We start from the raw sequence: 26,498 nt of genomic DNA on the forward strand, positions 1-26,498 counted from the left end.
TTCGGTAAGATACTTTTAAACACAGTAATATTTTCTAGCATATTCTCTAACTGTGGAAAGAGAATGACATAAGATCTACAGAACCAGTGTAGATACTATACCTTTATAGAATATAAAATATAAAACTAAGGCATCAAGGCCAGGCACAGTGGTTCATGCCTGTAATCCCAGCACTTTGGGATGCCGAGGTGGGTGGATTACCCGACATCGGGAGTTCAAGACCAGCCTGCTCAACATGATGAAACCCCATCTCTAATAAATGCAAAATATTAGCCAGGCCTGGTAGTGGGCCCCTGTAATCCAAGCTACTCAGGAGCCTGAGGCAGGAAAATCGTTTGAACTGGGACATGGAGGTTACAGTGAGCCGCGATCATGCCATTGTGCCTCTAGCTTGGGCAACAAGAGAGAAACTTCATCTGAAAAACAAACAAACAAACAAAAAACCCCAAAAATAAAAAACTAAGGCATCAACATAGGAATATATATTTTTGAGAGTTATATTTACATGATCCACAATCAGTTGTATATAATTGTCAGGTGGAAAAGTCATGGTGACTTAGAGGCATACTTTGCAAATTTTATTGTATTCAACAATAAACTGGAGAATTGTTCAAATGCAGATTCTAATTCAGGAGGCTTGGGGTTTGGGCTGAGTTTCTGCATTTTTAACAAGCTCATCAGTGATGCCAATGCCTCAGGTCCAGAGGCCACCCCTCTTGAATAGTAGAGAGGTAGAACACTGAGGAGAGAATTCAGGGATGATGTGGAATTGCGAGTTTTATGAAATTGACAGGTTATAACCTAATAGCAAGAACAGTAGAATCCTTTTTGAACATTTACTATGTACTAGATGTCATCCTACCAGTTCTTCATGTATTGATAAAACCATAAAAATAAACCCTGTTAGAAGCAATAGTATTCTTCCTCTTTTATAAAACATTTTGCCAACCAGCCCCCCCTCTGAAGCCTGAAAATTTCTTTTTGCCAAATATCTAGTACATAGTAGAGCTCATATTTTACCCCAGTATGTAACTTAGAATTCATTTTAAAGGGACATGCAGGCCAATATGCAGAGACAACTATAAAAGGATGTTCAGAGCAGGTGTCATAACTGAGAAGAATGATGAAAACAGGAAGGCAGCAACACAAAACTGATCAAATGCTGCTGACATCATACGCACACACGTACATAAAAACAGTAACTATACATACATGGTAAGTGATAGGACATTTTTTTTTTTTTTTTTTGAGATGGAGTTTCGCTCTTGTTACCCGGGCTGGAGTGCAATGGCGCGATCTCAGCTCACTGCAACCTCTGCCTCCTGGGTTCAGGCAATTCTCCTGCCTCAGCCTCGTGAGAAGCTGGGATTACAGGCAGGCGCCACCATGCCCAGCTAATTTTTTGTATTTTTAATAGAGACGGGGTTTCACCATGTTGACCAGGATGGTCTCGATCTCTTGACCTCGTGATCCACCCACCTCGGCCTTCCAAAGTGCTGGGATTACAGGCGTGAGCCACCGCGCCCGGCCCGTGACAGGACATTTCTAAATAAAATTAGGAAATATTTTAAATTGTGTTAAAACTATAAAGCTCTTGTGAATGATCCCTTTTTATGTTTTTTAAGCAAACTATGAAGACCAGTACACACAATGATATGAACTAAAATAAGAGCTTGTTTTTCTGAGTCTGTTTTTTCCCCTCAAGTTTTTGTTTTATTTCTTCTATGTGCTGTGTTATATTTTAGAATTTTAAGACAATAGACATATTAATTACATGTTCATTGTTATCGTTCTCTGAAAATACAGAGAATAAGGAGAGTATGCTGTGACATGAGTAAAATAAAAGGAAACCTACAGAACTCAGGCTTGTTTCAGAACTTCTAGTTTCAAAAACCGGTATCTACAGTCAACAAATATGAGAGCCTTCACTTTCTAAAGCAACCTACAAGCAAAGGAAAACTAAAAAGTAATGAGTCTCTGGATTAGACATGATGGTTTATTTGCATCACTCAGTAAATCTTCCCTCCTAGATACTCATTAATGACAAAGAGGAAAAGAACTAAATAGTGAAGGAATCTGGCCGAGAGCACCTGAACCAGGTGAATGAGGTTAGCATTGGTTGTAATGAGACAAATTAATTGGTATCAGTGCCAACTCACAGATGGACCCATAATCATTGCCGTGATACTAGTGGGGGAAAAAGTAAATCATAATCAGAACATAATGATAAACAGGACCTGGGGGGAAGATGCAGGTGGCCATATTTCTTCAAACTGGCCATGTGACCCTGCTTAGAAGCCTGGGCTGAGACCCACTTAGCTAAGCATTGTCTCTCAAGCTCCATATGCATACACATCATTTGGTATTCTGGGGCCAAATATGATTCTGCAGGTTTGGAAAGCTTCCATGAATTGGCTTCTTTAAGACCCATTATTAGTAGCACTCAGCTAAAGGAAGTGGGCACAGCACAGAGTCCCTTACAAGCAATACTCTTAATCACAACACATACTTTTCATTCACAGCGAGGACCACCAACTACTGTCCTGAAAAGTCACATCCCTTGCCAGCCATTTAAAGTCTACAGAAGGCTGGAGAAGACAGTAACATGTAAGTCAGCATTTGGAAAACAGCATGGATACCTGCATTAAAGCAGTGTTTACTGAGCTTGGACTATGTGCTCACAGTATGTACTGTGCTAGGAACATCACATGGTGTGAGTTAAGCCACATAAACCCCTGGGATGTGGATCCTGAGTATCCCATAATTCCCAGCAGGATGTAGATCATGGCCCCAGCCTTTCCATTTCTTCTCTGTTTCCTGTCACTACAAAAGCTAACTATAGATGGACTGGAGGGATACAGAAAGGAAGGGTGAAGTTTAGTTCATGAGGATTTCTCAGTGCAGTTTTTACGTAAAAACAAAGTCTTTACGTTGACTTTGTTACAACTTGTGGAGCAACTACTGGATCTGCAGGAATGGAAAAAATGTTGCCAGGTGGGATGTCTCTAGAGGCACTGATTTCAATGAAGAAAAAAATTCAGACTCCATATTGTCCTTTGTTCCCATTTATCTGCTTTGTGGTTTGGGGAAAGTGTGAGCACCAGCTCTGGAGAACCAGCAAGAGCAACTACTCAGAAGTCTGATCTCCAACAAACAGTTCTGTCAGCATAGGCTCCGAGGTGAGACCAGATCTGAACCAAGCTCAGAAGAGGGTGGATTTGGGCAGGGCTGGGACACAGCAAGGCTAGGGGCAGGGGGCAGGCCCTAGGCTTCCTATCTCTATGTTGCTGGTTTATTTTCAGTCCTGTCTTTCCTAAGCCTGACCACAAGAACTTGACTCCCCGAGTTTTTCTGATTTTAATTGCTTCATTCTTAACTACTTTGTAAATCTGTTAACAAGCAATTTAATCAAAACGCATAGGGCTTTCTGGGAATATTATATTAAAAACCAAATCAAGAGAAAATCAGTAGAAATAATCATAACTCTTCTGTCCATGGGTGGCCCTTCAGGTGGTGATATCAGAACTCACAAAGTGAACATAAGGGAAATGTCCCAAATCAAGCCTAAGTTCCCTGTACACGTCTGTTCTTGCTCCGGACCACATGATGCTGAATTTGGCCACTATCCTTCTGCTCTAGACTGAAAGTTCCTGGATGGTAGGAACTATGGCTGCTGCATCTGTTTTTCCAATGGACACATGAAATGGAAGCAACTGGTTTACCTGTCAGTCTGAGTCTCCAGACCTCCTCTTTGCTCTTCATCCACATATTAGAAAACTGGAGCAAATCCCATTTGGATACCAAATAAAGAGATTCCTTCTGTGAGTGGGGTGACAAATCCTGGATGACACTTTCCTTTCCCTCTGAGATGGAAAGATTAGATCTTGTGGTCAGCCTGACCTCAGCCTGCACAGGACATCACCATATGTGTCTCAAGGATTCCCAGGTGCTGGTGAGAGAGTCCCTGGTGATCCCGTGCTGATGCCCCAATAGTGATTTGGGCAGGAGAGACTCAGCTGACTGTGGGGCCAGGATAGAAAGCAGAACTGCCCCAGTGAAGCCACATACCCTGGATCCAGGTGCAATATTACCTATACCTGATCAGCTAACTCTTGGGTACAAGAGAGGACAAGATGACCCTACTCCAGCAACACAGCTCACAGGAAGGTGTAGCTTCACTCAGGGCTCTAGACAGTTGTGGCCCTGCCCTCCCTCTGCTTAGGTGGTGCTTTACACTCACAGATTCTGCCACCACATTCTGCTTAGACCAGAAGGCCCTCACAGAACTGCAGCAGCTTACTGGACAAGATCTGGAAAACTTGAAGGACCCCACACAAAATGTAGGACTTTATAAGGTCTATGGCAATCTCTCACAATGCAGAAAATGTCCCTGGATTTTCTATACATCCTCAGTCTGGCCTTGTCTTGAGGATCCCAGGTGCAGACCAGACTTTATGTGCAAACTCCAGGTGGAATCAACCTGGCTCTCTATTCTTGGGTATTGCTGTGAAGAGAGGAAACCCTCAGGAAGGCCTCCACATCCTGGAGAACCCCAGGACCTGGGTCTAACATTTGGAGCTGCAGATCTAGGTGTTGGAGGGGAAGGGAAGTGGCATGCACCCTCTGCACATTCATGGGCATTTGGGCAGGAGGATGAGGGGAATGTTGAGATTCTCAGGCCTACTCAATGCACGTGTGTGTGCCTGGTTGGTTTCCAGGCCCCATGGTCTCTGAATCAGTTTCAGGTTTGAAGATGCCAGGGGCATGGAAAGACAGAGCCAGAATGGCTAAATGATGCCCTGTGAACTTATTTTTGTAGAAATCTGGCCAAACTGTTCTAGAAGGGATTAAAGATTCCAAGTAAGAAGAGAGACAATTTTGCCTGCAGATTTTTGGGGCAACGGGCCGTTTGCTGCACAACTGTGGGTTGTGACTGGATGTCTTAGAGGGAAAGGCCCCTCTAGCCTGAGGCCTGGTGGGTGGGCACCTTACATTTTGCAATGTTTGGGAAATATAATTAAAAACAAAATCACTAGAAAAACTATCCACAATGGTAGAAAAGAAAGAAAACTGTTTTATGATACAATCAGAGCAGAATGTGAAAGACATTACAGGCAATCTGCTAAGAGAGTGGAAAAACACTCACTGGTCAAAAAGTCACCATAATTAGTCCTCAAGTAGAAGGCCTGACAGCACTATCTGTCAGATACAGTTCATCTTAAATTCACCGGGCAATTGGGAGGCTATCTGTGTTTTTTAATTGGCTATAGTCAAAGGCAAAAAAATCCCATGTCTTCATGACAGATAGATTTGCAACTTGGAGCCAGGTGCCTGAAGGTAGATGCCTGCTCTCCCAGAGACATTGTGAGATATGGCTGTCTTCTTTGATACTTACATTTCAAATCAGTGATTCCCAGTTCCTAGAGAAAAAATGTCCTGAATCAAAAAGACTGATGGCCAGGTGCAGAGGCTCAGGCCTGTAATCCCAGCACTTTGGGATGCTGAGGCAGGCAGATCAACTGAGGTCAGGAGTTTGAGACCAGCCTGGACAACATGGTGAAACCCCGTTTCTACTAAAAATAGAAAAATTAGCCAGGCATGGTGGCCAGCACCTATAATCCTAACTACTTGGGAGGCTGAGACAGGAGAATCACTTGGACCTGGGAGTGGAGATTGCAATGAGCCAAGATGGCAACACTGCACTCTAGGCTGAGCAACAGTGAGACTCAAAAGAAAAGACTGACAAAAGACAAAAGGCCTGTTTAGCTGTTAGAATGATTTAGACATATTTCTAAAATGCAGAAAAAAATTTACATATAAAATTTTCTAAAGTAAATGCTTCAGAAAAAAGGAAGGAGAGAAACATGTCTTCCCTTATTTTTCAAGAAGGGTTAATCTTGTATTTCTAATTTGTATTTGTTCTCACAACTGTGAGATTTAGGACCATAATCTTGAATTCATGGACATGTGAATTCCAGCAGGCGCTGGATTCAGGCACCTGAGGGTTGGCCTTGGACACACTGTGTGTGCCTAAAATGGGGTTTGTAGACCAGATATGGTGGCTCACCAGAGGCAGGTGGATCACTTCAGCCCAGGAGTTCCTGATGAGCCTGGGCAACATAGTGAGACTGTCTCTACAAAATTGGTCCGGTGTAGGGGCACACACTTGTAGTCCCAGTGATTCAGGAGGCTCAGGTGGGAGGATCACCTGAACCCAGGGAGGTCGAGGCTGCATGATCATGCTACTACTGCACTCCAGCCTGGGTGACAGAGTTAGACCCTGACAGGGTTTGTGGGGAAGTAAAAGGCAGAAGAAGGGAAGGTGCAACTAAGAACTCAGGCATAGGGGGCAGGGCAGAATTGGTGGAAGGACTGGTTTGTGCTGCAGGTACTGGCCCAGGAGGGGCTATGCTCTGACTTATCCTTGTGTCCATGCTGACAGACGAAATGACGACTGGGTGGTCCACAAGCCTCAGGTGATGGAAGGACTGGGTGTGGGTTGCTGCTGCAGTTCACAGTTGGGGGCAAGGATAAGCCAGGAGTCTTTTAGGCACTTGTATGGGAATTTTGACAGGAAACTCTAGGAGAAGAGGCGCTATGGGCACAATTTCCTGAGGGTCATGTTTTGTCCTGGAAGGGACGTGGCCAGTCAGTGCCTAGTGGGTGTGTTCAGGAGTGGGTAGAATTATGTGGTGGCAACACAGTGGGGGCAGGGCTCTGTTCTCAGAACTTCTTCCCTTTCTGTCCTCAGTTGCCTCTACCTGGGAGGAGATGTGGAATCAGTGGAATCATAGGACTCTGTGTAGGGTAACAGCCTGTGTGCAGGGGAATAGAGCCTCCCTTCTAGAGTCTCTCTCCAGCCAGGGTCCCTGTGCTGTCTTTTTTCTGACACTAAATGTGTGGAGTTTGCTGAACAACAGCCAATTCTCCAATACCAACTGGTTGTCCAATAACTCAATTCTGAGGCAGCACAGACCCCACAAGGTCAGAGTTCAGTGCCACGACATCGTCCCCACTACAGATGACAGTCACAATCTCCAGGGTCCATCTAGACTTCAGAGCTACTAACTATAAACTGGGGCCTCCCATAATCCCCTACTCAAGTTCATTCATTTTATACAAGGACTCACAGAACTCAGCAAAGACTCATTGGCCAGTTTATTATAAAAGATACAACTCAGCCAAATGGAAGAGATGTATGGGCAAGAGAAAGTGGTGGGGAAAGATGGGGTGGACAGTTAACCCTGGTAAGCAGCTGTGATAAAAGAAATTCCCCTTCCTTTGTGTTCTCCAAGAGCAGCTTACTGCAAAGAATCACCCTTCCCATTATGACTTAGATGATGCTCCCTGTTTTAGGTATCACAAAGCCACAGAATCTCCTATTTCCTCCCCCCACCACCCCCCCCCGGGGCCCATAAGCAATTAAAGAGTTTTGTCTTTGGTGGTCAGAATAAAATATGTGTTAACCAAACTTGCTTAAGTTTCTCTCCTCCAGGTCCCTGAACTTTGTCCCACGCACAGACTGAGCCAACAGTCAACCCCTCCTTATGCCCCTCCTAAGAACAGGCTGACTTAGGGTGAAACATTCTCTGATCTGGGATCTGATTTTGCCCCAGAGTTGTGCCATTCCCCTCCCAACTTTAATCATGTTTGCTCCTCCCTATGAAAGAAAGGCCTTTTCTGCCTACACTGTGAGATCCACAGAAATCTTACAGTTGGTGCTTTCCTCCTCATGCAACACTCCTTTAGAATTAAGGAACTTCTTACCTAAATCCAGATGCTTTATTGGACAAAGTCAAGAAACAGCCCCAGGACACTAACAATTCCACCCTCAGAAAGAGCCTCCCAACCTCAACCACATACACCTGCAAATCCCCCGCTTTCCAGAACTCTGCAGCTTCTCCCAGTACAAAGGGCTCCCTCCATGGCTGCTGTGAACCTCGGGGACACCTGAAGGGGACGCTCCCCAGGAGGAACTAACTGGGCCTTCAGTGACCTCTTTTTGCAGGCTCAAAGAAGACTGAGGTCTTCTTCCCGGTCAGGGTTATTCCACACACGCGCTTCTCCCTTCACAGGCTCTGTCCCTCGGGTCCCTCGAGGTGGGCTGCCTTTTTCCCGTCTCATTAGCTCTCCTCAAGCATCTAGTGAACTCTAATACCTATCCCAGGATAGCAAACGTCAGGCCCTCCTACGCTTTCTGGGCACTGCACACCTTCTGGGGAGTGCTGCCAATCCCACCTCAACTGAAGGGACAGGGCAGGTGCCCAGCAGTCAGATGTTCAGTGACCTAACAGGTTTCAGGAAAAGAGCAAAATCACTCAAACACAGTTTCTATAGAAAGGAAGGAAACTGTACGGCACTTACACTTTATGCCTCAACAGGAAAAGCCGAAATACCTCTTTCAGACAATAAACATGGAATTTAATTACTTCCACAACAGCAGATCATTTAGTATACGTGAACACTTCTAGGGGGTGCCAAGTCCTGTCTCACAAAATTTGGCATTAAATTCGCACATCCAGATAGCTGTAGAATATGGAACACAGGTGTCCACTGTCACAATTCCTCCACTCTGCAAGAGAGGACCTGATGTTTTAATGAATGTTTGTAACTGACCAATTAATCCAGCACACTTACTGTGAAAATGCATTCGTTTTCTACAGCCATAGTGGAAGAGAGATTGTCCCTATTTCTTTTCCCTGGCAACATTCAAAAGCTAAGCCCAGAATTACAAACCACGGTGGCAGGCTTACTATTTCACCAATCGCTGTTTGCTCAAATAAACTCTTTAACACTTTAAGGGTGACTCCTTTTAATTTTTTTTTTTAACGGAGTCTCGCTCTGTAGCCCAGGCTAGACTACAGTGGTGCTATCTCGGCTCACTGCAACCTCTGCCTCCCGGGTTGAAGGGATTTTCCTGTCTCAGCCTCCCAAGTAGCTTGGACTGCAGGTGCGCGCCACCAAGCCCGGCTAATTTTTTGTATTTTTAGTAGACATGGAGTTTCACCGTGTTAGCCAGGAGGTCTCGAATTCCTGACCTCCTGATCCGCCCGTCTGATCTTCCCAAAGTGCTGGGATTGCAGGCGAGAGCCATTGTGCCCGACCACTCTCTTAATTTGTACTAGGAAAAAGGAGCGACTAGGGACCCTACGGGGCAGTTTCTTGCCACACCCCACTCACGCCCAGCTGGGGTCTCCCCTAAGAACCTCCCAGTCTTCACTGCACAATATGAGGAGACTCGGGGCTGTGGCGCGGAGCTGCCCAGAGGCGGCTCCGGCCAGGGCCAAGGTCGCCCCGCGGGGTCGGGACGGGAGGCGAGGTGTCCCGGCTGCCCGCCCAGCCGCCATCTTGAGGCGGAGGGGACGGAGGGCCGAACTGAGCCCGCAAGGGGACTCAGAGCCCCGACCCCGGAGTTGACTGCGGGAAGGCCCGATGCCCCCACAGTGGGCTCCCGCCGCTTCCGACCACCCCGCTCCCTCCTGTGGGGACCCCCGACCTGGCACATTCACCATTTCCCAGCTTCCGGGATGTCCTGGCGTCTTAGCTACAGATCTCCCAGCGCCTGCAGGTCACAGAGAGCAACAGAGGCTCCGTTTATTCTCAGAACACGAAGCCACCTGGGCCTCTCAGATCGAAGGACTAGCTGCTGCGGGGAGGAGACCCGAGCTCTGACCGTAGTGGACAAACGCCCCCGCCAAATCAGGAAGCCGTTCCTGCTCTCAGGCTGCTCCCGATTGGACGATTTCCACTCCAGCGCCCCTGATTGGGTAAAGCTCCAGGCCCTCCCTGCCCCTCATCATTTCATTTCATTTGTATTGAATGGCAGACCGGCTCATTGAGGTGGGGCCACCTGCGGAGGGCATTATAGCTAATCTTGGGGTAAGCCGCGACTTGAAATGCACTTGCTTTCCCTTACCTGGTTCTGCTTGTATAAGGCATCTTATTAGCTAATTAAGTTTAAGAAGGACGGCATTTGGACACCTTTAAAACAACGGTTTTTTTTTGAGAGGGAGTCTCCATCTGTCACCCAGGCTGGAGTGCATTGGCGAGATACTGGCTCACTGCAACCTCCGCCTCTCTGGTTCAAGGGATTCCCTGCCTCAACCTCCCGAGTGGCTAGGACTACACGCGTGCGACCACGCCGGGCTAATATTTTGTATTTTTAGTAGGGACGGGGTTTCACTGTGTAAGTCAGGATGGTCTCCATCTCCTGATCTCGAGATCCACCTGCCTTGGCCTCCCAAAGTGCTGGGATTACAGGTATGTGCCACTGGGCCTGGTCTAAAACAACTCTTTAACCGTTTTAATAACACAGGAAAGGCCCTCATCCCATCCCTTAGCACCTCTCTCACCACACCTTACTCCACTGCTCAAGACAACTGTGAGACTGCAGAGGGAACTGCTGGGGGTTTGAGGAGCATGCAGTGGCCAAGGCACTGGTGGCTTCCCTTGGGTGTCACTCAAAATCTCGTGGTCAGGAACATCTTTTATCAGTTGGCTCAGGGAAACTAACAGACATGAGGATTGGAATTTTTTTTTTCTTTTCTGAATTTCCCAGTAAGAAAGGACTATCCAAACATCCCAAAAGGCATTCAATTATATGTGAGGCTGAGGTCCTCCCTGCTCTGGAGAGGGATGGCCTGGCAGCAGCCACCAGCTGCAGTGAGCTGAGAGTTGTAGGAAGTAAGAATAAATGAAAGGTTCCTCTTCAAAGCTTTCCCCTTAGTTCATTACAAATATATACGTTTCTTCAAAGGTTAATTTACTTTAAAGCTTTTGCTAATAAAGTAGCTGTTAGTCATAATAAAGAAGCAAGTGCATCCTGTGTTCCTAGTTCTTACACTTTAACCTAAATATTTGCCCTGATATGCCTGGACAAGCCCAGGCACGTCTTAGGTTATAGCTTATTCCCCTTCCTTATTTGAAAATGTTATCGCTTCTCTAAGCATTCCTTGTTACTTCCTCGTTTCCTTTGTTCTCCTCTGCCTTTACCTCTTTAGAAAATTTCCAAGATTTTAGCCAATTGAATCAAGCATAGAATGTGAGGTCCCGTTCTGGCCAATGGAAATTGGACATAGCAGTAGGGCGATTGTGTCACGTTATGAAAGTTATAAATGTCCCTGTCTCCCTTGTTCAGATGTGCTCTCATGGCAAGACTGCCAGCAAGTTGCACCGTTCCTGCAGGACGTAAAACTAGGCTTGCTGAGTGATCCACTGTCTCAGTGTGGATTCTTCCCGACTTTATAAACCCTTTTCCAACAACAGTGCCACTGCAATGAGCCTTAAACTTGCCCACTTGTAGACAGGCCACCTCCACACACCCGCTTCTTACTTCGCAGGCGCTGTTCCTCAGGTCCATTGAGGTGGGCTGCCTTCTTCCCATCTCATTAGCTCTCCACAAGCATCTAGTGATCTCTAAAACCTACCCCAGGATGGCAAATGTCAGGTCCTCCTCCACTCTCCCGGCACTCATGCCATTTAGGGAGTGCTGCCAATCCCACCTCAAGTGAAGGGACAGGGGCACGTGCCCAAATGTTCAGTGACCTAATAGGTCCAGCATGCCTCGGGCCTGGCTGCACAACCTGGCACCCCTCCCCAACCCGGCCTTCACTCCAGCCTTTTTTCTTCTGTCACCAATGACGGGATGTTCACCTGTGCCACAATCCCGAGTCTAGTGACTGGGCCAAGTAAACCCCAACTGAGTGCCTATGACTCCACCCTTTTACCTCCCACTCAGGTGACATAACAAGCATAACCTTGAATTTGACCTAATTTATACAGATTCCTCTCTTAGTAACCTGACCACAGCCCTCACAATCCAGTAAGACTGGGGCAGCAGGTTCCAAAACCTCACTTTATTCCAATGTGAAATGAAGACATGATGGTTCAAAAATGAGAAAAAGTTCCTCATCAGCTGTGGGGGTGCTCCACTTGCCAGCAATGCCCACCCCCTCTGAAACAAGGTGTCTGGTGACACTATACCCATAAGAAGCTCTCTGTAAAGCCCCAGGCCGAGGTCACAGCTGAATGTGACTCTCTAGGGCTCACAGGGTAGAATCTCTTCCCTCAGTCTGGGCTTTGACAGCAGGCACAGACAGGTGAAGAGAGGGTGCAACCATGGCCTGTGGGGTTGCCTGCCACCCCCAGAGCTAGTCTCTTAAGAAGGTGCTGTGTGGCATGGAGCAAGGCTCCACAGAGAGGTGACAACCCCACCTGTGTCTGTAACTGTTCCCCAAGATCCATGATTCGGCCCTGGTTCCCCAGGTCCCCTTACCCCCCCTACCCTCCCTGTGTCAGGCAGCTCAGGTTAAAATGGGGAGAATGATATATTCAGACTGTAGACCCCAACGTTATGTCCATCTGGGGTACAGGGAGCAGGGAGGCCAGTCACAGCCTGTGGCAGCACCTCCTGCTGGGCTTGAGGGCAAACAGGCCAGGCTGGGCACAGGGACATCTAGGGGACCACCACTGACAAACCAGTCCCCCTCAGCCTGGAGCTACCACCAGGCCAATCATGATAAATAAAACCACTGCAGACTTCAACCTGCCACAAAACTAAAGTGCACCCCAACCCCCAACCCTGCCACAGAGCCCTGGCTGCCCATCTTTTTTGGCTTACAACTTAGACATTGAGCCAGGTTGGGCCTGGGAGTTGTGGCAGTAAAAGCAGCAGCCATAATGTCAACCATACAGATGAGCTGAGAAATCCCATCTGCACATCATCCACTCACCACTGTCTTGGCATGATGTACAGGCTGGGAAGGACAGACCAATACTCTTGGCCATGGATGTACTCCACACCCCTGCTGGAGTGTAATACGGGGAGCCTGAGGGAAAAATGGGGAGCTGGAGGGGCCCCTTAACCATTCATGGGACTTCAATTGGGCCTTTGAATGACATATTAACTGAATCAGTGCAAAAGCATCTTTTAGTGGGGCATTCAGGCTGGAGTCCCAGGAGGAAGGTAGGGGTGGCACATGGGAGAGAGGCCTACCCCTTCTCCTGGAGTCCGAATCACTGATAACGGCCGCTGACTATCCGTCTGTCTCTCCCACCTCTTGACCCCTGCAAGCTCAAGGAATAAGGTTCCTTGGCAGCCACAGGGCAGAGAGCTCAGTTTCACTGGCTCAGTTTCACTGGCTCAGGCTCAGTGGCCATAGGCTCCTCAGCCCTAGCTCTGTTTTTTTTTGTTTTTTTGAGACAGGGTTGCACTCTATCACTCATGCTGGAGTGCAGTGGCACAATCATGGCTCACTGCAGCCTGGACCTCGCAGGCTCAAGCGATCCTCCCACCTCAGCCTGCTGAGTAGCTGCAACTACAGGTCACACCACCATACCAGGCTAGTATTTGCACTTTTTTGTAGATGGGGTTTTGTCATGTTGCCTGGGCTGGTCTCCAACTCTTGAGCTCAAGTGATCCGTCTGCCTCGACCTCCCAGAATGCCCTATCCCTGTTTTACTGGACTCCTGGAGCTGGTGGTGCTGCACCACCTCTGCTATCAGATTCTCCTAGTCTTCTGGCTGAGAAGGTGGGAGGGCAGGTGGGTGTCAGACTGGGCCAGGGCCCTTGACTCCCGCTCTACCTTGGTTAAACTCCCACTCTGGACAGATCAGGCTCTGTGCCTTATTGAGACCTGTCAAACAAGTGCTTCCCTCCCAAAAGCAAAAAGATCCCTAATTGCTGACAGTCAGGATTCCATGCACATGACTCAGCATAGGGCCCAGCTGCCTCTCACTCTCACACCCAGTTCTAATCGCTGCACTCTGTGGCCTCCTTGCTACCAGACTGGGTGTAGACAATGGGTGTGGGGCAGGGATGCTGACACCGCTGGCTGACCAAACCCCTTTCCCACCATGAGGGGAGACAAGGCGGGAAGTTAGGGGCTCCCAAAGGCAGCACTGCTTGTGTCAGCACTGTAGGAGTCCTCAGGGCCTGCTCCTAAGGCACACTTTGCACTGGAGTGAGAGGCAGCTGGGAAGGAATAAAGCCACTCCTTAGGAACTGAAATGGAAGATCACCAAGAAATATTGTTAAATGAAGTAAACAATAATAACCTTCATGTGAGGCCTGCCACACTTTCAAAGGAAAAAAAGAGAGGGAAAGAGATCACATGGGGTATTTCTGGAAGCATTCACAAGGAACTTCTCATCACTGGTTGCACTTTTCAATTTTGGGCCATGTCAGCATATTACATATCTTAAAAAACTAAAGGCCAACTTCTAAGTAGCAAGCTTGGAGGGGCCCCAGCGAAGAGGAATGAGGAGGATGTCACTGATGACCTGGAGCTGCTGTAAGATGCTGGCCATGCTGGGAGCTGTGAACCGAGGGGCTGTGGGGATGAGCTGTGAATAAGCCTACTTGGGCTGGGTGGGGGCCGGGCTCCACCCATGGACACACCTGGAGGGGCAGGATGCCGGCACTGCAGCTGATGGGTAGATCCTGTTCACGGTGCCCTGCTGGGCCATGGCCTCCTGGGCCAGGACTTTGATGTTCTCTGAGCTTTCCTTCTTGTGGTCCTCACCCAAAAACAGGGGAGAGAGCAGAGGCAGGAAAGGATCAGCTGCCCACAGGTGCAGTTCAGCCCGCCAGTCCTGGCATAGCCCACCTGGGCCTAATACATGGTGTAGATGATGTTGCCTTCCTTCTCCTGCTGCAAGGCCGACCAGAACTCAGCTTTGCTCTCACACACCCAAGCAACAAGGTGGTAACTACCAGATCTCCCCAGAAAGGAAGAAGACAGCCAGATTATGGAGGTGAGGAATAGGGGGTCCCCATCAGGCCAGGACTCTCAAGAGAGACAGGAATGCCACTGGCTTCTGAAAAAGAGTTACTTGTGTGTAGGACATTTAACATGGTCAACTCCTAAGCACAAAACACCAGCAGCAGCACTCGGGGACTGTGACCTTCACAACCACCCAGCAACTTCCAAATGCTCCTAAGGAGAAAAGCACAGCTCAGCTGGGCCACTGGTTTGACTGCTCCCTAGCTTGGAACCAACACAAAGCTCCTGATCCTGAATCTGGGAGCCTGATGGAAGGGGGTTCTAGTGAATGTGGTCAGAACAAGCCCTGCTTCACTGAGCAGAGCTTCTCTCCTCAACAATTCAGCCCCAGAACAACCCAGGGCACCCGTGCCCCCAGCTGGGTGCAGCTGGCTGCAGCTCCAGCCTCACAGGGCTGCTCCTCACGTGTGCTCCACAAAGGCATTTGTGCCTATGGGTGCAGGGGAAGCTGCCATGGGAGCACTCCTCTCGCAGCCCCTTGTGGGGCCGAGGTCAGGGAGAGGGGGATTAGCAGGTAGAGAATGCAGTGGCAGCTGTCATTGCCAAAGACGCCCTTGCCCTCACCGAGAAGAGCTCCGCCTCCTCATCACAGTGCTTGAGCACACAGTGTCACAAAGTCTTGAGCAGTTAACTCTTGCTCCAGCAGCTCCAGGCACCACGGGGGCCACACCACCGTCTTGCAAGGTCAGTGAAGCTACAGATGACACTCTGCTCCTGGTCCCATTCCAGGATGCCAGGGATGAGGACTGGAACCTGACCCAAAAGTCGCAGTCATCCACCTCCACTGTGTCCAGCGTGTACAGACCCTCCAGGTCCGCTGCACTTGCGCAACTGCTCACCATTCAGGTCATGGTGAATGCTATAGAGGCCACCACGTCCCCAGCCAAGTCCTTGTAGTGGCCACTAACAACAAAGCCCAGGCTGAAGACGATGTGGCTCCAGATGAACATCTGCAGCTTGGTCTCCTCAGTGGGGCTGATGGCCATGACGATGCCCCCCTGACTACCATGGTGCCCCATGTGGCTGCCACCCTGAACCTGCTGTGTGCCTGGGAGGGGCTGAGACTGGGAGGGGGAGAGACCATGCCCACAAAAGCCTCAGGCTACATCCACCTGGCCCAGCTCACCATGATGGGGGAGGCAGCCAGGCCTGCCTTGGGAGTCAGGGACTCTTGCCTCAGTTTCCTTATATTTAGAGAAGGGCAAGAAAACCATTTTTTGAAAAAACCAAACACTTAAGGAGGTGCAGAGCTTAGTGGCTAACAAGGAGTATGAGGGCTGGGGCAGGTTTGGGATCCCCCAGTCATGTGCCCAGCAAACCTGGGCAGGTAACTTCAGACCCAGTTTCTCATCTATACAACGATGACAAAAAGTACTGATATTTACAAGGGGACCAGAAGATTATAGGAAATGATGCTTGTAAAGCACTTGGAATCATCCCGGTAAAGTTAGTACCCAAGAAATTACTTCTTCCATGATCACCTCTAGGCAGGAAGTTTAGGAGAGACTTTTTTTAAACAATTATTTTGTCCTCATTTCTCTCAGAAACAGCATTAATGACGTTTAAACCCCAGCGAGCTGAAAGTGCTATGTCAATGAGCCCCTGCCCTAGAACGGCCATGATGGGCACCGTGTGCTCAGGGAAGGGTCCCATGGCACTCAGTGGAGGGTGGGAAGCTGGTTGGCTCTGGCTGCTCAGCCCAGATAGCAGGCAGCGCCTTCTTCTTCCAGGGACCCAAAGTCTCACAGAGGCCAGAGAAAGGTGCTGGGATGGTCTGCCAGGAAACAGAAGGCTAGAAGGTCTTCAGGGCACCTGACAGGGCTGGGACTATACCAGCTTCCCTCGCTTCCCTCCTGTGCACAAGAAAACCTTCCAGCAGGAGGCAGGTGGGCCTGAGGCTGTGACGCTGTCACTCACTCACCAGGGGCTTCGGGCCCCTTGAACATGGCTCTTCCTTGCAGCAGCTGCTCAGGTCGGTTCCTGTTGGCAGGTCCCTCACTGCCTGCAGCTCCTCGTTCCAGTTCTGGGGCTGCAGAGGGACCAGGGAGGGAGACAAGGGCTCAGCCTGTGAACTGCATCCTACTCTGGAAGTCCCTTCTCCTCTCTTCTTACCTACAGCCCCAGATTCCCAAATGAGCAGACCCGCATGGAGCCTCAGAGAAGTGCAAAGAACTCCACCTGGCACCCAGGAAGGAAGGGGGTTCCCAGTGAGGGTAGGGTCAGGCCGCAGGCCCCTATGCAGGACTGTGCTCCTCACAGCCCAGCCTCGAGGTGCAGGTGCTTCTCCACACATGCAGTCCATAGTGTGCTCTGTCACAGGGGCCATCCAGCTGCATGCCTGGAATGGGGTGACCCCCTTTGTAATGGGTGGTGCTGAACCCGATGGCAAGCAGGGGAAAGGGAGATGGGGCCACCCACCCATCTCAGGGCCCTGTCACCTGTGTGCTTAAGTGCAGGACAGAGCCTGGCCCCACTGATTCATCCCACAGCCTAAGAGCAACCCCGGAGCAGAGGAGAGGGAGATGGAAGAAAGGGGGGAGGGAGAACGGCAGCCTTGCTTTTGCCCTTGCCTAGTGCCAAGGGCTGAGCAGCCCAGGGCAGATGGCCTTTTCCTTCCTGAAGGGGTGCTCCAGGGCCCAAGCCTGTGAGCGGAGAGAACATGAGAGGGCCTTGCCCGGCTCCCCACTAAGTTACCAGCTTGCAAGTCCTCTGGGTTGGCTCTGTCCCTGGAGAACACCCAATATCACCACCACCCCCATGTGACAGATGGTAAGGTCATGGCCCAGAGAGAGGTGACTTGCCTGAGGACACATAGCAAGACTGGGGCGTCCTGGGACCTGACACTCCTCACTTCTCTCCCTGAACAGGGCTGGTAGGCCCAGCTGCTAGCTGTCCTCTAGCAATAAGGCAGTGACCTGAACCCGGACTCCATTCCCAGGCCCACCACGCTAGCAGAGTGACCCAGGCAGAGCCCAGAGTCCTCCATTTCCTGCCTACAGCATGGGGCCAGGAGGAGCCAGGGCAAGGCTGGGCTTTCCACCCTCATCCTCCCCAGCAGGCTCAGGCCCTGGTCCCCAGCTCCCCTCCTCCATTGTACCCACAGGGAGAAGGGCTCGATCCTGGGGCCAGGAGCTCCACAGAAAAGCCTGAATCCTGAATGGTGACTTCCTATTTCATGGTGTCATCTCCTGGCTTGGCCTCATCCAGTCCATGTTCCCGAAGTGGCTCAGCCTCCTCCTTCCTCCTTCAGGCTCCTGCTCCTTCTTCATGCTCTCCAGGCAGTTCCCATTCAAGAACATGAGTGATGGTGGCTCTGGGGGTGACAAGAAAGGCACTGAGTCAGATGTGCCTCGCTGCTGAGGGAGGGCTGTCTGCCTCACCCCTCCTGGGTGGGTATGAGTTGTATGGAACAGCGTTCCCGTGCCTATGACTCGTGCCCTCCTGAGCCTCAGCCGCAGAGTCCCAGCTTGGTGCACCTGCAGGTCACCACCTTCTCCCTTCCACATCCCGTGCCTCTCTCCTTCACTGTTCCTGGACCCACCACAGTCTGGCTTCCACCTAAGCTCATGCCCGAACCACTCTCCCCAGATCACCAGGCCTCAAGGGCTTCTCCAGCTCAGTGGCATCAGTCCACTTAGCAGCACCCCAGGCCATGGCTCATTGCCTCCTCCTCCTCCCTGACCAATGCCACACCCTCATCCCTCCCTCTCCAGCTCCATCCTCTTCCATCAGTCCTGAGCTGGGGGTATTGGGCCCCAACCTCTCATTCTCACCTCACCCTCTCCCACGGCTTCAAAGGTCCTCCCATTTCCCAGCTCTCATAGCCAAGCCTGGCCTCAATCGGGCTTTTCAGACCACGGAGACAGCTGCCTCCTGGGCATCAACATGTGACTCTCTCTTCAGTATCATCAAAGACTCATCCTGCAGGGATGAAATTCATCTTTCTTCACAAACTTGTCTCTGCTCTGCAAAGGCCCCCCCCACTCCTTATGAAGTCACCCACCTTCAATCTCCCATCTCATATTTCACAAGTGCTACCTGGAACCCTTTTAAGAAGTGCACTGCTCACAAAATCAAGCTGCCTTTTTTATTTTTTGAGACTGAGTCTTGCTCTGTCACCCAGGCTGGAGTGTAGCGCCATGATTTAGACTCACTGCAACCTCCACCTCCTGGGTTCAAGCAATTCTCCTGTCTCAGCTCCCAAGTAGCTGGGATAGGCACGCGCAGCCACCATGCTTGTTTAGTTTTTATATTTTTCGTAGAGACGGGGTTTCACCATGTTGGCCAAGCTGGTCTTGAACTCTTGACCTCAGATGATCTGCCTCCCAAAGTGCTGAGATTACAAGAGTCAGCCACCATGCCTGGCCAAAATCAAGCTTCTAAAGCCAGTGCTCTCAGGCACCAGCCTAAAGGCAACCCCAGCTCCTGCAGCTCCTCCACTGAGGTCTACATTCCCCAGATCACAGAAGCCTGAGATTTGAGAATACCTGACACTTGCCTTCTCACCGTTGTGCTTTTCCATGCTGCCCCTGACATCCCATTCTGTCAGGCAAACACTCGGCCTTTAGGGCCTAGGTGAAAGTGGCTACAGGTGAACTATTGCTGTCTACCTGCCACCCATCCTCCTTCCCAGAGATCAGTGGAGCCCCAGGAGGAGGGAACTACCCTTCTGATCTGTCCACAGCCTTGACCTCCAAAGTTTAGATGTGAATGGAGCAGAGTAAAAGCAAACTTTTTATTTTGCAATTTGGCCTTGGCTCTAATGGTCAGGCTGCATCTGCTTGAAATCCACAATAAAGAACAAATAGTTGACAATGTTATGAATTACAGAGTGGAAGCCGGAAGTTGAGAATCAGGGGAAAGAAGTGAAAATTTAGAATTTTACTGCGAGCCTTAGAAGAATTAGGCTGGGGGAACAGGATAGTGGATTTGAGACCCTGCTTGCCATACAAATGCAGGGAAAAGTCAGTCCCCTTGTGGAGTGTTAATTAAATGGGAGGCACTTACACTGAAATGGCTGTAGTGCCCTGGGTTTCTACCTAAGAAAACCAAAACACAACTCATGCATTTCTTATAAATAACTAAGGAAAACAAAAACTTCTTAATTAACCACAAACCACCAATTAACCTTTGATTACATAACCAGGAAATTTCCACCGGGGCAGTTCCCATAAGGGGGCTATATAACTTCAGCCAATCAATTACTGAATTGGGTTTGCTTCCTCATGCACCTTATAAAACCCTTTCCTTCAAGCCCCTCCGGTGGACCCAAACCACAGTCCATGGCTGTGACTTCCTGAATCACGAATCGTTATTTGCTCACAGTCTTTAACGTTTTAACCAAACCTCAGTTTAACTTTTACAAAAGAAAGGAAGGACCGGCCGGGCGCGGTGGCTCAAGCCTGTAATCCCAGCACTTTGGGAGGCCGAGGCGGGTGGATCACGAGGTCAACAGATCGAGACCATCTTGGTCAACATAGTGAAACCCCGTCTCTACTAAAATTACAAAAAATTAGCTGGGCACGGTGGTGCGTGCCTGTAATCCTAGCTGCTCGGGAGGCTGAGGCAGGAGAATTGCCTGAACCCAGGATGCGGTGAGCCGAGATCGCGCCATTGCACTCCAGCCTGGGTAACAAGAGCGAAACTCCGTCTCAAAAAAAAAAAAAAAAAAGAAAGGAAGGACCAGGGACCCCACGGACCACAGCTCCTCCCAAGCCCGAACCCTGCACCACAAGCCGGGTTTCTCTCTTAAGGACCCTCCGGTCATCACCGCACAAAGTGGGGAGACGCGGGGCTGCAGGCACGGAGCTGCCCAGAGAGGGCTCCGGGCAGGGACGAGGTTGCCACGCAGAGATGGGAGGGGACGGGACGCCCGGGTCCCAGCTGCTGGCCCAGCCGCACCGTGCGACCCAGGAGACTCCGGGTCCAGACTCCAGAGCTGCCCGGGGGAGGCCCAGGTCGCCGCCGGTTCCCGCCGACCCCCTAGTCTTGGGAAGCTCGGCCCCGCAGACTCACCATCTCTAGGCTTCAGGAGCGCCCCGATATCCTCCCAGTACCTGCAGGACACAGGGCAAAAGAGGCTGCCGAATGAAGGAGAAAGAGCAGCTAAGACGGATCAAGCAGGTACGCGGACCTGTAAGAGGAAAAGTCCAGCCCATAATTCAGGAAGTGCTTCCCCTTTGCCGGTTGCGCGCCTGATTGGACAGGCTCGACCACGGAGCCGCTGACTGGATAGGGCTCCAGGCTCCGCCCCCTCGCGCCCTGAGTGACAGGAATACGATTCCAGCTGTGGCTGAATGAGGCCTGAATGAATGATTGTTGTCTGCTGCCCCTTCCAGGCGGGGCTGACTTCCTGTGCTGGGCCCTGGAGCGTCCAGGAACATTGGCATTTAACCTTACACATAAGTTTATATCAATTTATGAGTAATATACGTAATATTTAAAATTGGAAATTATATAATAACGGTTCTTCTAAAATTTCGGATTTCATAACCTTCATGGCCTCTGGTTCCTTGAGGCGGCAGCATGAGATTTGATAAGAGAGGGAGTCCTCTAAGTCAGAAATGTCCCATAGGAATAAAAAGTGAGCCTCATGTGAGATTTACAGTAGTCTAGTGGCATCATGAAAGGAAAACAGGTGAACTTGATGGTAATACTTTAACCCAATAGATCCAAAGTATTATCATTTAAATATATGAGTAATATAAAATTATCAGTGAAGGTGTTTGGGTACTAAATCTTCTAAAGTCACTCTGTATTTAAGCCTCTAGCACATCTCAGTTCCAACCAGCCCCATCCAAAGAGCTCAGCAGCCCCACGTGGGCAGTGGCTGCCACAAGGAAGGGCAGCTCTCAGGGCCCTGGCGAGTCTAACCTCAGGAAGTAGAGGTCCTGCACCCGCTTTCCAGTCAGAGGTGAGGGAACACCCTCATCCGGCCCATCTCGCTCCTCATGCCCAAGGGCGGGAGAGGGCCCAGTGAGAGAGCTGCTGCTGCAGTCAGGAGGTGTCCATAGGTCGACCACTGCTGCCCACCTGCTGCTGGGCAGGGGTCCTTCACCCTTCTAAAGGCCAGACAGTGAACGAAGAGTGTAGGGCTTCAGGAAGAGAAACCTGCCTTCAGATCTGTCCACAGCCTTGATCTCCAAAGTTTGAATGCGGAGGGAATAAAGGCAAACTTTTTATTTTGTGATTTGCCCTTCACCCTGCTGGTTAGGCTAGAGCTGGCTGTTTTCTCCTGTGGTGTGGGGACTCCGTGAGTTTAAGCACCAAGCATGTCAACATGCATTTCGGTGTAACTTATCCCCATCTATCAAGAGGCTCACTTAAACAAAGAGAAAAGGAAATCAATACCTACATAGTGCCTTCTGTTTGGCAGGTAACCAGTAGTAACCAACCTGTCATTTGAATCCTAGGATCCTGACTGCACAGGTGTATGTATCAGTTAGCTACTGCTGCATAAAAAACTACCCTAAACCTTATTAGCTCATGATTGGGATGGTCAGTCATTTAGGCAGGACTCTACTGGGCCATTCTTCTGGTCTCAGCTTGGCTCCTTCAGGCATGTGTGGTCAGCTGCTGGTTGACTAAGTGACTCTGCTTCTGGGGGTGAGCTGGCTGTCAACTAGGGCACCTTGGTTTTCCTCCCCATGGGAGCTCATCCTCCAGCAGCCTAACATGTGCTTGTTCCCATGGAGATGGCAAGTTCTAAAAGAAAAAGCAGAAGCATTCAAGGCCTTTCATCCCTAGACCCCAAACTGTCACACTGCCATATTCATAGCTTCCTATTGCTTAGAACAAATAAGGCCAGTCCAGATCCAAGTGTCAGGAAACAGATTCTGCCCCTCTGTTGGAGCAGCTGTAAAAGCATATTCCAAAGGGCATGGATACCAGAGGGGATGCAGACTTGCTGCCATCTTTGCAATCTGTATCATTCTGCCTTTTCTTACAACAAGGTTTATAGAACTGTTCCAAGTCAAGGAATTCGTCCAAAGTGCTACAGCTACTGAGTGGCTGGACTGGGACTCAGGATCAACTTTGCCTGACTCCAAAGCCCAGGCACCTCCATAGACCTGACAATTCAAGCAGCTTCCCTAGGCCTTTGAGATCCTGAAAAGTGACTCTTCTGCAGTAGAATAAAGGTTCTTTTGAGATGCTCATCCTTCTAGTATTCTTCACAATTGGGAATAATCTCCACCAGAGAATGCTTGTGAAATGTCTTGGAAACATATGGAATATTTTGGCAGAATGGCTGACGACTGAGTTTAAAAAATCAAGGCATAACTTTTCATTTCTTATCATTGGAGAGATTTGAAACCACATATAATGCGCTGAACATGTGTGCAAATTACTTTCATCCCTGTTCAGTATTTGTAGGTTGCTTTTGATTTTTAACACAGACTAAATCAAACCACTGTTCCTGAAACAACCTTTTACTCTGAAAACAAGAGACACAAAGGTAGATCTGCTGAGAAGACATTTGCTCCTGCCTCAATTTAGCCCAACATCTGAGTATATCTTAAAGTCAGCCTTTGATTTCTAACAAGTCAAGCTGTTTGCCAAGACCCCGATCAGATCATAGGAGTACTTCAGCTACTTCACTGTCCCAGAAGGTTGACCAGAGAGATGGAAGCTCTGGGTGGGGCGGTGAGACGATCTGCAGTAGCAGGTGAGCAGCCATAGGTCCATAGGTGTGAGTCATTCATTAGGTGGGGTGTTTTGGGGTCCTGATATTTATGACACAATTAACGTGTATATTTACTAAAAGTAAATTATAGAACATTACAAACAATAAATTTACATATAAACTGAACATGTCAGCAATTACATTTTTTTTTCTTTGTTTGTTTTTGAGGCAGAGTCTTGCTCTGTCAGCCAGGCTGGAGTACAGTGGCATGATCTCGACTCACTGCAACCTCCACCTCCTGGGTTCAAGCAATTCTCCTGCCTTAGCCTCCCAAGTAGCTGGGATAAGAGGTGTGTACCACGATGCCTGGCTAATTTTTGTATTTTTAGTAGAGATGGGGTTTCACCATGTTGACCAGACTGGTCTCAAATTTTGCGATTTGCCCTTCACCTTGCTGGTTAGGCTGTGGCTGGCTGTATCCTCCTGTGGTGTGGGGACTGTGTGAGTTTAAGCACCAAGCATGTCAACATGCAACCTAACCTCAAATAATCCACCCGCCTTGGCCTCTGAAGGTGTTGGGATTACAGGTGTGAGCCACTGCACCCGGCTAGCAATTACAATTATTGTTATTCGTCATTATTCTAAGTGTGATCATTATTATTACCACCACAATTAGAAATAGTAGTTGTGATTGCTGCTGCTGCTGCTGTTGCTGTAGAGATGGTGATAAAAACGTCAAGTTAGGCTCTGCTGCCTCCTCCACCTGTGGCATTGGGGGCTGCTAGCTTGCTAGTTTGCTGCACACTCTGAACCTCTTTCTTCAAGCTGCAGCTGAAGAAGAGCTTTCAGGCTCCACTATGACAGAAAGAGCCCGAGTCAAGGCCCAGAGCAGTAATCCTGTGAATTTAAAGATGGCAGGCAGGATGGTCCTGGGGTGCAGTTGATGGTGAGAGGCACACACCACTTAGTGAATGAGTGGAAGCCTTTGGTAAAAGGCAGAGTTTGTCCACGATGCTGATGAGCTTCTACTTTCACTGATTGGTTCTCCTGGGAACCATTTGCACAGCTGGAAATGGAGGACAAAGATACAGTTGATGTGTTCCAGAAGCAGACAGGAGTGTCTACTGAGAACATACCTGCTGCTTTATCCCAGAACTCTGTTCCTACAGACCAAGCAGACATTCTCATGTGGAAAACTGCAGTATGGTTCCACCACGTCTGGCTGGTCCAGTATCCCTTTCTCTATTCTTCACTTTCCCCTTCCTCGTTCCTTTCCTGTACATCAATCATAGAGTGTAGAGCACAAGCATACTGATGATTTTGTTTGCTTGCTTGCTTGATTGTACTGAATGACCAGCGGTTTGTGTTGAGTGATTTCCAATGGACACCAGGCAAGGGAAAACACTGATTCTGGAAAAAAGACTCCCTTTCTCCACCAGGGGACGCTCACTTACCTCTTATCTCCGTATTTCAGGACTTTAACAACAAAATAATGATCCTTAAGGCTTGGTGCAGGGAGAAGAAAAAGCCATAACAATCTTTGCATACATTGTTAGATTGGAGAATTTTATTTTTTAAATATTTTATTGCAAAACTAAGGACAATTTTATAACTTCTAAAATGTTGCTGTTACCCATAGGGCAAAGCTGTCCTTACACAGGACTAAGTGACACTTAAAAGAACAGAATGAATCCCAGATATGTTCCTCTTCAAATCCAGGATCTGGTTGTTTAAACACACATCTCGTGTAAAACAAAAAACATATATATTTATAAAAATATATAAATAGAAATGGGAAGTGAAGTTTCTCTAGCCACCAAGTGTGTTGGTGGACTGAAATGAGGAAGAGGGTTCTGTCTGCAATAAGTTTGAAGTCTTCCAGAAGCCTGGGAGCTGTCCACACCCTGTGAGGCTAACCCTCTCCTCTTCTGCCTGGGTCAGGGTGCCCTGTGAGATTTCCATGTCATGGCCCAGAAGCTATGTGGAGGGTGGAAGGTTGTCTCTCACACCCAGGCAGATATTCCTGGTCCAGGGCCCTCTGAAAGGTATTCCCAGAGTTCTTGCAAGCTGCCAGAAACGTCATATAGGTGAATTGTTCTTGGGGGTCAGTCCATGGTTGATACCAAGCCACATTGCACCCTGGTCAGAGAGCAGCACATCTAATGCAACTGCAAACTACAGTAAAGCTCTTTTTTTTTTTTTTTTTTTTTTGAGACAGAGTCTCACTCTGCTGCCCAGGCTGGTGTGCAGTGGCATGATCTCAGCTTACTGCAACCTCCACCTCCTGGGTTCAAGTGAGTCTCCTGCCTCAGCTTCCCAAGTAGCTGGGGTTACAGGTACCCACCATGACGCTCAGCTAATTTTTATATTTTTAACAGAGACAGAGTTTCGCCAGGTTGGCCAGGCTGGTCTTGAATTCCTGACCTCAGGTGGTCTTCCTACCTCAGCCTCCCAAAGTGCTGGGATTACAGGCCTGAGCCACCACACCCGACCCAAACTACAGTAAAGCTCTATCTACTGACAAAATCTGAGAGCCAGGAAATGTGATGACCTCTTTTTGGTTTGAAGGAAAAGTGAACAGGCTGGAAGTGGTTGGTGCATGTGTTCACAACTGCCATTGTCAGGTTGAGCTGAGAAGTGCATGAGCTCAGGAAAGAAAACTGTGCTGCATGACAAGCTGGAGGGGTGTGACGGGGAAGACTGTAAACAAAATGTGGAAAGTCAAATGGAAGTTCCACTCATGGAAATGGAACATCTTCCTCACAGCGGACAAAGCTGAAAGAACAAAGAAACCTGAAAACTTGCTTTATTTTCAGAAGAAAAAATCTATAGCCAAGCTGTAATTATGCTGTGGATGGCATATGTGTGCTTTCATGCAGTGATTGGATGAAACCTGGTCTGAGTACATAGTCCCAATTGGCTACAGCAAGCTTGTCCAACCTGAAGCCCATGGGCCTCATCGGACCAAGGATGGCTTTGAAAGTGGCTCAACACAATTTTATCAGAGACTAAAGTTACAGCTCCTGCTTTTTTTTCTCTCCATTTGCTTGGTAGATCTCCTTCCATATCTTTATTTTGAGTCTATGTGTGTC

The 26,498-nt window shown here is 49.0% G+C and overlaps 1 protein-coding gene across 23 annotated transcripts in view; it reads right to left on the bottom strand.

Annotated features, from left to right (window-relative positions):
- KRABD5 (KRAB domain containing 5) overlaps positions 1–20,946 on the bottom strand; it is a 63,265-nt gene extending 42,319 nt beyond the window's left edge. For 6 of the 23 annotated variants that reach the window (XR_013524787.1, XR_013524791.1, XM_078345193.1 and 3 more), the window contains exons 1-4: positions 20,799–20,946; positions 18,557–18,704; positions 17,881–18,096; positions 16,705–16,812 (exon numbers count right to left, since the gene is read on the bottom strand). Coding sequence is in view for 8 of the 23 variants with exons in the window: in XM_035267504.3 (XP_035123395.1) it covers positions 16,705–16,729 (25 nt within the window). In the remaining 15 variants the exon portion in view is untranslated. Of the gene's footprint in view, positions 1–8,364; positions 8,573–9,496; positions 9,675–15,347; positions 16,813–17,880; positions 18,097–18,556; positions 18,705–20,798 lie in introns of those variants that run through there. The other 17 variants (XR_004731820.3, XR_004731821.3, XM_035267507.3 and 14 more) reach the window with 6 other exon arrangements.
- Positions 20,947–26,498: the final 5,552 nt, after the last annotated feature.

This window comes from Callithrix jacchus, chromosome 12 (genome assembly GCF_049354715.1).
Source record: "Callithrix jacchus isolate 240 chromosome 12, calJac240_pri, whole genome shotgun sequence".
NCBI lineage: Eukaryota > Metazoa > Chordata > Mammalia > Primates > Cebidae > Callithrix > Callithrix jacchus.